The sequence below is a fragment of the Priapulus caudatus genome, unplaced genomic scaffold (genome assembly GCF_000485595.1).
Source record: "Priapulus caudatus unplaced genomic scaffold, Priapulus_caudatus-5.0.1 Scaffold2453, whole genome shotgun sequence".
Taxonomy (NCBI): Eukaryota; Metazoa; Priapulida; class Priapulimorpha; order Priapulimorphida; family Priapulidae; genus Priapulus; species Priapulus caudatus.
In genome coordinates this window covers 36,504-52,086 of record NW_014579514.1, presented here as the reverse complement: position 1 = coordinate 52,086, position 15,583 = coordinate 36,504, and the positions used below count along the sequence as shown (strand labels likewise).

The 15,583-nt window shown below is 51.2% G+C and overlaps 2 protein-coding genes across 2 annotated transcripts in view; one reads left to right on the top strand and one right to left on the bottom strand.

Moving 5' to 3' along the window:
• Positions 1-3,170: 3,170 nt before the first annotated feature.
• Positions 3,171-4,907, bottom strand: LOC106818718 (potassium voltage-gated channel subfamily A member 1-like). Its single transcript, XM_014823393.1, has one exon. The coding sequence runs from the start codon at positions 4,905-4,907 to the stop codon at positions 3,171-3,173; it is 1,737 nt and encodes a 578-aa protein (XP_014678879.1).
• A 1,074-nt stretch (positions 4,908-5,981) lies between these two features.
• Positions 5,982-15,583, top strand: part of LOC106818717 (U1 small nuclear ribonucleoprotein 70 kDa-like) — a gene marked incomplete at its 3' end in the record, with an annotated part of 29,257 nt that continues 19,655 nt past the window's right edge. Inside the window, exons 1-2 of the mRNA XM_014823391.1 lie at positions 5,982-6,264; positions 13,495-13,557. Coding sequence (XP_014678877.1) covers positions 6,121-6,264; positions 13,495-13,557 — 207 coding nt within the window. The remainder of the gene's footprint in view (positions 6,265-13,494; positions 13,558-15,583) is intronic.

The following is a 15,583-nucleotide window of genomic DNA, read 5'->3' as shown; positions in this document are numbered from 1 at the left end:
TCTCGCTCCCTCCCTCCCTCCCTCTCTCTATCTCTCTCTCTCTCTCTCTCTCTGCTCTCTCTTCTCTCGCTCTCTCTTTCCTTGTCTCTCCCCTCTCTCCCCTTTCGACCCGTTTCCCCCCTCTGCATGCGATTCTGTCTCCCCCTCCTTCTATCCACTCCCTCCCTCTCTTCTCTCTTCTTCCTCTCTGCCCAAGTCTTTATCTTGCCTCGTCTCTGCCAGGCCACGGTCCGACAGCTCAATCCGTAACATTCCACGCTCGACAGATGCGGTGTCCGCCATTCCCCACGTGGCTGGCTGGCTTCATAGCAGCAGCTAGATCTGTGTGAGGACCATCACCGCACGAGGCACGCGTGTCCTGTTGCCATTCACACTCTCCCGTTTCCTTCTCATCCTCCCCATCCCTGCTACTCCTGTTGTTGCTGCTGCTGCTGCTGTTCCTGCTGCTGCTGCTGTTCCTGCTGCTGCTGCTGCTGGTGTTGTTCCTACTGCTGCTGTTGCTGCTGCTGCTGTTGTTCCTGCTGCTGCGGTTGCTGCTGCTCCTGTTGCTGCTGCTGTTCCTGCAGCTGCTGCTGCTGCTGCTGCTGCTGGTGGTGGTGGTGGCGGTGGTGTTGGTGAACGAGGAAGGAGCCGGCAGATGTGTGCGTGCGTGCGCGTTCGTGCGCGCGAGCGAGCGATAGTCTTTCCGCGCGTTCTAGAAAAATAGCGTGAAAGAAAACAGCTGCTGATGTGAGGAGTCGCGCGCGCGGGTACACCCCGACCCCTCACCCACCATCGACCCCCACTCCCCTGATCCCCACCCCGACCCCACCCTCGACCCCCCACCGACCCCCAACCACCCTCGACCCCACCCCCTGACCCCCCCCCCCCCCACCCGTCGATCCCCACACCCACTGACCCCGTCCGCGGGTGTGTCCGCTGCATGTCCCTACAGTACCGCGTTTCGCGTTGGGCGAGGGGAATTCCCCCCCCCCCGCCGCTTCCCTGTCACGCGTTATAGCTCCGCTCACGTAGCCGCATCCGACCATGAGTGACGGCGTCTGGCTGCGGCGAAACTGCGGCGGAGGGGATGGGGAGCGGGGCTCGTGTGGTGTGTCTTGTGCGATGCCGTGCGTGCCCCGCGCGCGTGGTATTATTATATGTGTGGTTGCGTGTGTGCTGTGTGTGTGTCGTATGTTTGGCCTGCATGCCGCATGTTACGCGTGCGTGTGTGTGTGTCGCTGTGTGTGTTGTGTGTGTGTGTGTGTGTGTGTGTGTGTGTGTATCCGTTAACTGAGTAATCCCCCCACCCCCACCCCGGGGGGAAACTGAGGCGGGAGAGCTGTCGTTATATAACATGTCTACTTAGCGTCGCTGTAAGACTTCTGTGTAAAAAGTCTTAACCACGCGTCACTAGATCTCTCTCGCTAAGTAATTATGAGCGCGTACAGTAAGGCAGGTGCCGCGAATTTACGTTCGCGTGCGCGCGTGCGTGCGTGCGCGCGTGCGTGCGTGTGCGGTAGATTTATAAGCTTCTTCCGTATTTCATTCATTCATAAATAAATAAATAAATGAATGAATACATAAATGCATCAATCTATTATATACACACACGTCTTGTGCACGGACACATACGCACGCAGATACATACACGCGCGCGCACGAATTGACGGAGATGCACGCACGCACGCACGTACGTATGCACGCACGCACGCACGCACGTACGTATGCACGCACGCACGCACACACACATGATAATACACAAACGAAGATAATTTAACATGATTTAAGATACCTGCGTTGTCAGCTTGTCGGCTGTCGACGACGATGACGACGACGACGACGACGACGACGACGACGATGATGATGATGACGTTGCCAGGTTCACGCACGGCACGATCGACTGGAGTGATGTTAGCGGCTGCTGCTGCTGCTGCTGTCGCTGCTGTTACTACTGCTGCTGCTGCTGTTACTACCGCTGCTGTCATTGCTGTTGCTGTTGTTGTTGCTGTTGTTGTTGCTGTTGCTGTTGTTTCTGCTGTTGTTGCTGCTACTGCTGGTGGTGATGGTCTAGGACTCTAGGTGGAAGCTGGCTCAGGACGCTGACGCGTTCATCACACACGCCGATTTCCTTTCTCAGATACTGGCTGCAGTCACGCACGCACGCACGCACGCACGCACGCACAGAGAATGAGATGAGCACCACGTAGACGCGATCGTACGTTGACTTGGTCGCGGGGGATCGGACATGAATTCCATTGCCATGGTAACGGCGTGAATGCGATTACAGATCTGGATTTGAACGTTTCTAGATCTCTCTTTTCTTTGATGCGCGCAGAGACGCTGGTAGGACAATCATACAGACTAACTCGTTCCCTCGCGATGGCACTCACAGAAATGAATTACATTATATATACTCTGCACCTATCTCTCGTTCGCAGAGAGAGAGAGAGAGAGTGAGAGAGAAAGAGTGAGAAAGGTGATTTAGAACCAACACCTCCTTCGGTGTTCTTTTGGTTTCCTTTGGGTGTTCACAGACGGGTAAACTACGCTATACATTTCTATTCGGCACCTTCTCCCACCCTCTCTCACTGGTTCTCACTTTACGTGTGAGTCTCTAACACCACAAGAGATATATTCCTGTGGTTCCTACAGGCAGGTTAGTGTATACTGCGTGTTTTCTCCGCAGCTCTCGCTCTCCTTCTGCACTCACCGCCAGACGTGTTACATACATCGTGGCAGGAGCTAATAATGACAAATTTGTCATTATTAGCTCCTGATCGTGGTGACCCATCACAGTGCCTATAATATAGCCGTGGTTCTTTACATGCAGGCACGAAATACTGCGTGCTTTCTTGCATCTCTGTCGAGCTGCTATACTCACTTACGCAGCCATGAGTTACAGATACAACGTGCTTTTTACATTCTTGCCTCTCCTTTTCACTCAAGGTCAGGAGTTACGGATACCACGTGCGAGTTTGTTTTGCATCTCTGGCTCTCCTTCGCACTCACTGGTAAAGCGAGTTTTGCCTCCTCCCTACCTGGTTCACGCGGGGGCGGGGCCTCCCTCCTCCTCCCTGGTTCACGCGGGGGCGGGGCCTCCCTCCTCCTCCCTGCTTCACGCGAGGGTGGGGTCTCCCTCCTCCTCCCTACCTGGTTCACGTGGGGGCGGGGCCGCCCTTCTCCCGCAGTCATACGTCCGTCTCCACGCTCAGCGCGTGCAAGTTATTGTGGCTCTGGTTGCACAGCGTGTACTGCTTCTTCCGCCGCCGCTTCGCCCCGCCTCGTCCTCCTCCTCCTCCTCTTCCGCTGCGAAGCCCCTCCTCCATCTCGACGATGTCGGAGCTACTCGCGAAGCTTCCCGTCATCGAGCGCGCGCGCCGCGTCCCGTCGTCGTGGCGACCGTCGTTCAGCGAGTCGCACGACGCCGCGTCGTCGTCGTCGTCGTCATCGTCGCCGCGCAACGACGCTCCGCCGCCTGACGTCGTCGACGCTGGGAGGCCGAGCACCTCCGAGTTGTCGCTCTCTCGGTGGTAGAAGTAGTTGAAGTTGGAGACGATGACGGGCACGGGCAGCGCAATCGTCAGCACGCCCGCGATCGCGCACATCGACCCCACCAGCTTCCCCCAGACGCTGATCGGGCGCATGTCGCCGTAGCCGACCGTCGTCATGGTGACGACAGCCCACCAGAACGCGTCGGGGATGCTCTTGAAGTGAGAGTCCATGCCGGAGTCCTGCTCGGCGTAGTACACCGCCGACGAGAACAGGATGACGCCGATGAAGAGGAAGAAGATGAGGAGGCCGAGTTCCCTCATGCTCGCCTTGAGGGTCTGGCCGAGGATCTGCAGGCCCTTGGAGTGTCGCGACAGCTTGAAGATGCGAAAGACGCGCACGAGGCGTATGACGCGGATGATGGCTAGCGACGTCGCCTGGCTGCTCGTCGCCGCGGCGGCGTCCTTGTCGCTGAGCAAGCCCGTCGTCAACGTAACAAAGTAGGGCACGATCGCGACGAGGTCGATCACGTTCATGATGTTGCGGCAGAAGACGGCCTTCGACGGCGCGCAGCCGAAACGCAGCGATAGCTCGACGGTGAACCAGACGATGCAGACCGTCTCGATGACGAAGAAAGTGTCATCGAGCGTCGGCACGGTGTCCTCGAGGACGCGAGCGTGACCCGTCCGGTTGACAACGCGGTAGACCTTGAACGACGGCAGTGTCTCGATGCAGAAGATGATGATCGACATGAGGATGATGCAGACGGAGAATATGGCGACGACGCGCGCCCACTGCGACGTCTCCGGGTATTCGAGCAGGCACCAGATCTTTCGCTGGAGGTCGTTCTCCGGCAGCGGCCTCTCCTCTTCCTTAATAAAGCCCTCGTCCTCGCGATACTTATCGAGCGCCGACTCGCCGAGCTCGTAGAACTTGATCTCCTCGGTGAAGACGTCCAACGGCACGTTGACGGGCCGCCGCAGTCGTCCGCCGCTCTGGTAGTAGTAGAGGATCGCGTCGAAGCTCGGCCGATTGCGGTCGAAGAAGTACTCGTTGCGCAGCGGGTCGAAGAACCGGACGCGTCGTTGCGGGTCTCCGAGCAGCGTGTCTGGGAACAGGTCGAGCGTCTTCGCCTGCGTCTCGTACTTCAATCCGCTGACGTTGACGACGACGCGCTCGCAGCAGTCGTCGTACGCCGCGCCCGCCGCCGACCCCGCCCGAGGGCGCTGCTGCTGTGCCGCCGCCGCGGTGGCGTCGTCCGCCGCCGAGTCGACGATCTTCGGGAACGACCTGGAATTGGCGAGAGGCGAAACACCGAAGCTGTAGCGGGGCGCGCTGAACGGGAACCGGTGGTTCGTGAACCCCATGAGGCCACCGCCGTCCATGCGGCCGCCGCCGCCGACGACGCCATCCAGGCCGGCCATCGCCGCCTCCATGACGTCGGCAGGCCAGACCGACTTGCGCGCGCGCCGGCCAATAGTGTCAGAGGGCGCGGGGCGACCGTGGCGCCGCCACCTTCGTCATGTTCGCTTCTCGCGGGATGGCGGAAGCGGGTGTCCCCCGCGTTCTGCTGCTAGGCCATGCTGAGCGGTGACACCGAGAGGGATGCTGCTGCTGCTGCTGTTGCTGCTGCTGCTGCTGCTGTTGTTGTTGCTGCTGCTGTTGTTGTTGTTACCGCTGCTGTTGCTGCTGTTAATCGCTGCTGTTGCTACTGCTCCTGCTAGTATACGAGTACGGTGAGGATGGCAACGGTTCGCTTTCTAGGAAAATCACGGCGCGGCGTTTAGCGTTTGATCTCGGATGTTTCACGAATTCGGAGCCGCTTCAGATAAGATCACATCACAAGATGCACAGACGGGCCGCCGCGGCCTGCGATCACCACGAGCACGCGAAGTCAAAATAAACAAAACGCAGCGCTCCGCACACGCGAACTAGCCGAAAGTGCATTCATCCGTGGAGCAGCAGCATCAGTAACAGTTGTGGTTGTACCTGCGCCGCGATATTGGCGAAAGGCGACCAATCAAAAATCAGTGTCACTCTCTCTGGCTTAGCAAGCGCCGACCCCATTGGCGAGATCGAAATGACGAAGATTTATTTTCGAGATGATGTTTTGGATAAATTTATTTATTTAGACTCGCGTATTCGCATCGTATACTTAGCAGAAATGTTTTTGTAAACGTATGAAAGCAAGAAACCGTGGAAATGTAGCGTAGTAGCTTGTCGCTGCGAAATAATCGATCTTTCGGTGGCAGACGCGCGATCCAATAGCAGCGGCTGTACGGGAAATCGTATGGCAGACGGCACGGCGGAATAACTCCGCTTTGAAAATAGTTCCCACGAAATAGTTCATCTATAAATTTGACCATTATATAGCTTATTGACCATAATGGTATTAGATAATGCATAAATGTAGTTTCTAGCTACTATTACTACATTGAACTTGCAACTAGCATTTAAAGTACAATGTATATAGTATAACAAATAATAGACTCGGGTGCATTTTCACAAGCAGCATGCAGATGTTGTTAGGTTCGATGGCAGAGTGTGCTTTATCTTGTGTTTCGTGAATTTCTCCGTAATTTTACGTTGGTACCCAGTCCAAAGTTAACTGTTCGCAATTCGTAAAGGCGTAGTCCCATACTCTGAGCCATGACGCAGTTTCTACCGCCAAATCTTTTGGCACTTTTCGCACCAAGGGATCCAATTCCCTTTCTGCCACCGGCAGACAAGCTACCCACAGAAAAGAAATTGCCACAATACGCGGGAGTAGGAAATTTTCTCAGTCTTTTTGAGGTAAAGTATCGTTAGTTATGTCTAGTTAAGTAATATTAATCGTATCGCTAGCGTACGTAGTTTCTCTTCGTGAATGTATGGTATTACTAATTAGTTAATAACGACTACACAATTAGGGTTAGGGTTAGTCCGAAATAGCTAAACAAGCCAGGTCAAACAGAGGTCAGGGAGACATGATATACCTTATCTGCATTAGTCTAGTGTTGCAATCTAGACAGGCTGCATAATCTGAACAATTAATGTAGGGGGCCTAGTGCAGAAATAACAATTTAGTGCGTGTTAGTAAAATACTAAAATCAGCAAGAGCCAAAAATTCGAAAATGTAGATTTTATGAAACGATATCATTATGGTGCCAGAAGCACTAACTCAGTAACTGCACATAAAATGAGTTTCATCGTGAGGTCACACAAGATTTTCCTGATATGCGAGTATAGTGAAAAAGCAGGCAGAATTGCTAACACTTGATCGGGCACGAAATGGCTGCCGGTTAATACTTGGCGTGAAAATCTTAAAGGTATAGGCCTATATCCCAGCTGGTTTGTCAACCCACGCTTTTCTGAGGCAGTTGCACTCACCGCCTGAATTTCTAAGCGAAAACTTATAACAAATGGATGCACATGCAGATTCACTTGATTATTTATATAGGCTTTCACAATTCACATGCAAATTGTGTAAAATCCCGCAAGAAATAAAAAGCAATTTTCCTTCAGCAACGTGGTTCGTAAGTCCTTGACTTGAGCTTGACAGCATAAAAGTGACAGGCATCGTCCACGGATGGTAGACTTTACATATATTTTTGGTTATTTCATTAAAAACATTAGTGCACTAGTAGGTTATGTCTATGTTTATTTACAATGCTTGAAAAAAGTGCATAAATAAAATTGGATCCTAGTCAGATAGCTGCTGCCATCTCTTGAGAGAAATTAACAAAATATCTAGGAGATCGCATTGGTGTAAAAGTTAACGCATAAATGTGATATGTTAAAATTAGAAAACTAACGTCATGCATCTATCTATTCATCTAGATTCAGCTCAATGCGTGCAGTTAGCCACTGTCGTAACCTGGTCTCACACACGCACCTACGCCTCACATCCCATAAGGTCTCACACATAAACTTACCTGGTAAGGTTAGACTGATAACATGGTCTATATATCACACATAGACCTGTCTGCTGAGGTTAGACTCATAACATAGTCTATCACACATTGTCTTACCTGCTGAGGTTAGACTCATAAAATAGTCTATCACACATTGACTAACTTAGTATGGCATGCACCTGGTAGGTTAGTCTCGACTTATAACCTTGGCTGTTACACATACATACACGCCTACTTACCAAGGCTAGACTCATAACACAGGCCATCACAGACTCAACCCAGTCTTCCACTAAGTCTATACTCATAACCCAGTCTTCTACTAATTCTAGACTCATAACCCAGTCTCCTACTCGCATTAAGTCCTGACTCAAAACCCGGTCTCCCACTAATTCTAGAGTCATATCCCAGTCTCCCACTAAGTCCTGACTCAAAACCCAGTCCCCTACTAAGTCTAAACTAAATTACTTACAACCCAGTCTCTACTCGCATTAAGTCCTGACTCAAAACACAGTCCCTTACTGCGTCCTGACTCAAAACCCAGTCCCCTACTAAGTTTAGACTCAAAACCCAGTCTCCCACTAAGTCCGGACTCCAGGCATCTAACACACTTACCCGCTCAGTCTTGCGTGGTCAAGGTCGTAACCTCCGCACACCGACGACCCGGGCGAATTCGGGCTGATAGGTGACAGCAGCTGCAGGTCTGCCGACGGCGGCGGCGGCGCGCCCGGACCGGGCGGCATCGGCGTGCTCACGCGCGCATTGTGCGCGGGGTCGTCGCCGCCGGTGTCCGAGTGCTCTTCCTCGATCTCGCTCTCCTCGGCGCCGTAGTGCGGCTCGGGCGTGCGAAGCCAGCTGTGGCCGTAGTTGTCTGCGAAACCGGCTGCGGGGGAGGAGCGCAGAGAGACAGCGCGCTTAGCAAGACGTCGGTAACGAACGGCATCTCGCGGTGACGGTAAAACTAAAAGAGCAGGACCCGGTTCCACAGACGTGGATTAACTTTAACCCTGAGTTAAGAGTTTAATCTAGGTTCATACCAGAGTTAAATTTTAACTCAGAGTTAGGCATATTTAACTCAGAGTTAAGAGTTAATCCACGACTGTGGAACCGGGTCCTGGGGTGTAAGGCACAGTGCTGGACAGTAGTTGTGACACCTGCACGCGCACACCTGTCTAAACTGCCGTTGCAACTAGGGGGAGAGCGCGGGGTGGGAGCACGTTTAATGAGTCGTCGGTAATGAGCAACCCGTAGTGTATGCTCGGTAAAATATGTCAGAGAGTTCACTACGATACGCATCACAAATTCACTATGTATTATTTCGTGGCGACGTTAAAACTAAACGTGGCCGCGCGCGGACGGGGCTCGCAACACCTGCTCACGCACCTGTTGGAACTAGGCTACTGTCGCCGTAGCAATGCCCTCCTAAGAGCGTGTTGTATGCTCGGTAAAATATATCAGAGAGGTTACAGTAACGTGTTACAAGCGATTGAGTCAATTCGGATGTATTCGCAAAATAGTGTAATATTGCTCGAGGGTAAAAAGGGGTACGGTTAGAGTTATTCTCAGGGTAGTGATTGCAGCAGTAAGGGGACGGATGTCTGGTGCATGTCGTTGCCAGGGGAACATGCTCGCACTACGCGATTCGTCGTCGTCGTTGCCGCGGATACTTACACAGTTGTCGTCGTTTGTTGCCGATACTCCACAGGTACGTCAACATGCGCCCGCGCGGCGACGCGGATTTGTCGTCTTGTTGCCGGGATACTCACACAGGTCGTCAACATGCGCGCGCGCGACGCGATTTGTCGTCATCGTTGCCGCGGATAACATAGACAGGGTTGTCAACGTGGGCGGCGACGTGATTCGTCGTGTGTCGTTGCCTCGCCGAACGTATCTTACAACACGTCGTCAAGTGTGTGCAGCGCGCGAGTGCGATGCTTGCCGACGGATTACATAGACACAGCGAAAAAGAATACACGGGAGGCGAGCGATTCCGCGTCCCGTCACGTTTCAAAGCGCTCTGGTAACAACAATTACGAGAGCGAAACATTTTGGAATCTACGACAAAAAATCGCTCCCGTGCGCGCGAGCTAGCGTTACGACCCGTTCCTCAACGTAGACAGCTAGGTATCCAAACCATCCTAGAGCTGCCATGAGAACTCCATCAAACGCATGGTGAATTCCGCCACACACAAAAAACTCGAGTCTGAAAAAAACAAAAAAAAAAAAAAAAAAAAAAAATAAAAAAACGAAATCAAGTGTTTTATATCGCGTAACATAAGTTTATATATCCGGAGGGTTATGCTGTTATTTTTTTTTGATTGGACAGTTAGGGCACGCACCAGTGACGCTGACACGCACGTAATCAAAGCTGTTTTCTGAATCGTCACGTAGAAAGTGGACTGTTTTATTCAGGTAGATATTTAGAAGAAATGTAAACTGTATATACTTGAAGATTCTAGGCACTTGTAACTTTGGGATGTGCGGCAGCATGATAGATCTATGAATGGGGTAGCGTGGCTGGGAGAGAAACACGAAAGTAAAAACCTTACCAGGAACTCCCCTGACATTCCTTAGAGATGATACTATTATTTGACCAACTTAATTAAGTTACATCAAGAGTTTAATGAAGACACTATTTGTCAATGTTGTTAATTTGGTCAAATTTGTTATGCGTATGCTTGTTTAATTCCAAATGTATCTTTTTAACTATTTTTTACTCACTGCTAGTAAATAAGCGACCACCAAATTTCTTGGTTGCAGGTCCACCAACTTTCTGAAGTGGTGGTCCTGCGTCCACTAGATTTTCAGCCGAATTCGAACGCCTGCGGGTGCCGGAGCTCGACAAAACCCCGCTTGCCCGATGGCCCCCGATGGCCCGGGGCAACCAAAATTCTCCACGGGCAGGTCCTTGAAATTGCAGCTTCCCTGTTCGCGGCAAGCAAGTTTTTTTTATTTTGAATGGCTAGACATAACGAGAATTTGAAAAAAAAACATGCGAATGAGACAATCAGTGCATGCAGTCATACTTTGTACACAACATGCATACAGCAACATGTAAACCCGGCCTCCGTGATTTGTCACCATTAGAATAATTTGTGACTCGTCGATTTCGCAAAGCATATCTTGACTTTTGTTTGGGAAACACCTTTACGATAATTAGACACAATTTCTGGCTTATGCAGACATTATTAGAGTCAGTGCATCCAAAATTATGAAATTTTAACAAAATGATGCTATGAAAAAGTAGCTCTGGCCAAGCTCAAAATAGCTCCCGTAAACAAAATTACGAGAGCTCTTTTTTTCATACAAAATCAAAAAAGAGCTCTCGTAATAAAAAAAAGTATTTTTTAGGCTGCATAGACAGGTTGTCAAAGTGTGCGCGCAACGCGATTCGTCGTCGTCGTTGCCGCGGATACTTACACAGGTCGTCAACGTGCGTGCGCGCGCGACGCGATTCGTCGTCCTTGTTGCCGCGGATACATAGACAGGTTGTCAACGTGTGCGCGCGCGACCGTGATTCGTCGTCCTTGTTGCCGCCGGGATACAATAGACAGGGTCACACTGTGCGCGCGCGACGCGATTCGTCGTCGTCGTTGCCGCGGATACTTACACACGTCGTCAACGTGTGGCGGCGCGACGCGATTCGTCGTCCTCGTTGCCGCGGATACATAGACAGGTTGTCAACGTGTGCGCGCGGACGGCGATTCGTCGTTGTCGTTGCCGCGAATACTTACACACGTCCGTCAACGTGTGCGGCGCGCTGAACGCGATTCGTCGTCCTCGTTGCCGCGGATACATAGACAGGTTGTCAACGTGTGCGCGCGACACGATTTGTCGTCGTCGTTGCCACGGATACTCACACAGGTCGTCGTGCGAGTGCGGCGAGTTGAGTGGCGCCACCTCGCTGTGGTCGGAGCGCGTGCGGTAAGAGGCTGCTGCGGAATCGCTTGCGGCGTCTCGCGGCGGTGCGCCCGCCGCTTCTGCTGCAGCAGCCGGCGTCCGACCTCCCTCGTCTCATCGTTGTGGAGCCTAGTGATGTTGTTGTTGTTGTTATTATTATTAATAATATTATTGTTATTATTATTATTATCTAGTAGTGTAGTAGTAGTAGTAGTAGTAAAGTAGTAGTTAGTAGTAGTGGTGGTGGTAGCGGTGGCAGTAGTAGTAGCAGCAGCAGCAGCAGTAGTAGTAGCAGCAGCAGCAACAACAACAACAACAGCAGTAGCAGCAGCAGCAGCAGTAACAGCAGCAGTAGCAGTAGTAGAACTAACAGCAGTAACAGCGCAGCAGCAGTAGCAGCAGTAGCAGGAGCAGTAGAGTTGTCATACTCCGGGAGATGTAACACAACTATAATTTGTATCTGAGACCTGCATCCCTGCGGGTTGTTATTTAGGTCTTTTAATGGGTAAAAGATGCTAACGTCGGAGACAGAGGTTGGTGTTCAAGCGGCCTTTCCCATTGTTGTGGACCCTGAGTCACTGACATTAGTGTTGCATAGATATACCGTACCCTGGGAGAAGTAACTGATTCTATGTGCAGGGGTAGAAATTAACTTTTGAACAAGGGAGTCCAACGGACTCCCTGCCTTCAAAAAGAGGGAGTCTGCGGCAAAAAGAGGGAGTCCGTAGTCTGAAGTTCAAAAATAAAGATATTACCAATAACGCATGTGCTTATTTTGAAGATTCATGCAGTTGCACGTCTGCCAAATTCTCTTTGGACATTTGCTGAAAAAATACGGTAATTCCTATATATGTGAAATCAGGGCGTCTGGCAGTAAATCGGGGAGTATTTGACTCCGGATTCGCGTTAATTTCGCACCCTGTATGTGTATACAGACGTGCAGCATCCCTGCAGGCTGGTATCTAGGTTTTTTATATAGAAGCGATGCTAACACTCGTTCGTGTCGTGTAGAGGATGCTGGATGCACATGTATCTAGACGAGAGACAGAGAACTCGCGTTGGCTTCATCAGGCGTCGTTCAGCAGGAGGTGCGTGGCTGTGTAAGCGCAGCAACTCGTGTGCCCCCGTCGAGTCTCGTGAACGGCACTAGTACCTAGGCGAGTGCTTCTTGAACTATTTCAGTGTCATTCGCATTTTCGAGTCTTTATCACAAAATTTCATTCACCCGCGACTAAATTTCCTTATGTTTTTGGTGCCATTCGCCCAAAAATAAGTTCGTTCACGCTTAGGTGAACAATTCACCAGTTTAAAAAGCACTAGAACCTAGGCTACCATCCTCCAGCATCATGGACCTTCCTTCCTTCCAAAGCTTCCTCAGGGGGAGCTATGGAAGCCTTGTCTGTTGCCTATGAGACCTGCTGTTTTTCACTCTGATAGGAGTACTCGACTCTGTAGAGACTTGGCTTGATTTCTGGTCGTGTGTGTTTCGTACAGAAGTGGCTAGCAAAGAACCCTATGCGACGATTGGATGTGGTGATGTAGCGAGGTATTCGTAGACTTATTAGCAACGGAGATGAATGAGCGGAGGAGTTCGAATGCGGATGCGTGGGAGGACGGTAGGTTTGCTTGTGACGTGTCACGTGTGAGGGAGAGCTGGGCAGGATTGTGTAGGATTCGTAGTTTTTCTAGTTCGTTTAGCATGCAGCCTGCACATGTCACGTTTACATCTTTTCCTCACTGTAGGGGGCACCAGTGTCCAACGGTGTGGAAGAGTTTGAAAGTTTTGACCGGTTCTGGTCAAAAACTTTATAATTTCTGGTTTTTGCCGAATACAGTGATATTATGATATTATTGGTTCTTGGATTCAAGATAACTACACGAAAAAAATTACGATTTACCCGAATTTCAATAATCAATCGCCATTTTGGATGCACTATAGATTCAATTTTCACACACAATGCAATGAAGGTATCACGTCTCGAGCAGGCTAATTACTGTCGAATTCTTCTGCCAACAAGAGCCCTCGTTTGCAACGTGATATGACAGCAGGTCAAGGGTATAAGCACTCCTAAAATCATTACTTTTTTCAGATAAAAAATTCCTATAAAATGGACGAAGAAACCCCATGGATGTCTAACACAACGAAAGCAAAATCTCGCACATCTTCGTCGTCGTCGTCGCCGTTAACCCTTTCCTCTCGTTAATATATTTTTTTTGATTTTTCTTCTCGTAGGATCCGAAGGACACGCCGCCTCCGACGCGATGCGAGACGCGGGACGAGAGAAAAGACCGCAGGGTAAGTACCGTCACCAGCAGCAGCACGGTTAATCACGCAAACATGGTATACATAGAAGCCTCGTCTACACGACGACGCTTAACTCGAGTTAAGCGTCTACACGGGGCCTTGACTCGAGTTAGCGTTAACGCGAGTTAGCTTAACCTCGATTGACTGGCGAGGTTAAGCTAACTCGAGTTAACGCTAACTCGAGTTAAGGCCCCCGTGTATACGCTTAACTCGAGTTAAGCGTCGTCGTGTAGACAAGGCTACACTACCTTAACTCGAGTTAAGGCTCTGTGTAGACGCTTAACTCGAGTTCGCGAATAGTACACAGGGTTCTCCCCAGGATGAAATTCAAACAGGGGGAAGGGGGGAAACTAGGGGGGCCCGGGGGGCGTGTTTTTTTACCGTACCACTAATTAATGCGTAAAATCGTCACCACACCATAGACGGTATTTGGGGTTTTTGTATATATAAGATAGCCGAGTCTGTGTACAGTTAGTGTGGTGTGTGGGACAGGTTGACTGTTTGTACTTGTGTATTGTCTGCAGTGCATGCGTGGCACGGTAAAAATACACATGCGGGTTGTCCTGGTCGAATGGGAATTCTTGACGATCGATTCCCTCGCTGGGAAACTTTTATTGTGGTGGAATTTAATCGGGGCGGAGGTATTTTAAACGGGGCGCAACGATTGAAACAGGGGGGAGTTTTCCCAAACGGGGCGCGCGCGCCCCGTTTGCGCAACGTAGGGAGAACCCTGGTACATAACTCCACGATAGGCGGCAACACTAGTACGATGTACGTACACACGCGCGCACGCACGTGTACTTGCACACGCACGCACACACTCATGCACGCAAGTGTACGTGCACACGCACGCATGCACGCACGTGTTTGTGCGCACGCACGCACGTCTACGTGCACATGCATGCACGCACGTGTACCTGCACACGCACGCACGCACGTGCACACACACGGACGCACGCATGCACGCACGCGTACGTGCGCACGCACGCACGAACGTGTACCGGCACATGCGCGCACGCACGCACGTGTACGTGCGCACGCACGCAGGAACGCATGCATGCACATACATGTACGTGCACACGCACACACTCACACATGCACGCACGTGTACGTGCGCACGCACGCACTCACGCATGCACTCACGCATGCACGCACGTGTACGTATGCACGCACGTGTACGTACACGCACGCACGCACTCATGCACGTATACGTGCACACGCACGCACACACTCATGCACGCACGTGTACGTACGCACGCAAGCACGCACGTGTACGTGCACACACACGGACGCACGCACGCGTACGTGCACACACGCGCGCACGCACAAACGTGTACCGGCACATGCACACACGCACGCATGTGTACGTGCACACACGGACGCACGCACGCACTCACGTGTATGTGCACACGCATGCACGCATGTTTACATACGCACGCATGCATAATAAATCGGTAATAATCGCTATCGGGTGTTGTCGTGTAGACGCTAAATAATCGCTAACTCGAGTTAACGCTTAACTCGAGTTAAGCGTCGTCGTGTAGACGAGGCTAGATATCAGGCCCCTCCCTACGTTGCACAAACCGGGAGCGCCCGCCCCGATTGGGAAAATTCCCACCCCTCCGTTTCAATCGTTGCGCCATGTTTAAATTACCTCCGAAATTCCACCATAATAAAAGTTTGACAGCGCGGGAATCGATCGTCAAGAATTCCCATTCGACCAGGCCGCCGGACGCGTGTATTTTTACCGTACCACTAATGCGTAAATGTCCTACACTACGCATGCGCTGCAGCCACACACAAGTACAAACCCTAAACCTAACCCAACCCTAACACTAACTGCAAAACGACTCGGCTATCTTATATATTATATATACAAGTGTTATAGTACCAAATACCGTCTATGGTGTGGTGGCGATTTTACGCATTAGTGGTACGGTAACAAAAACACGCCCCCCGGTCCCCCTAGTTTCCCCTTCCCCCCTCCCCCCTGTTTCAATTTTATCATGGGGAGAAC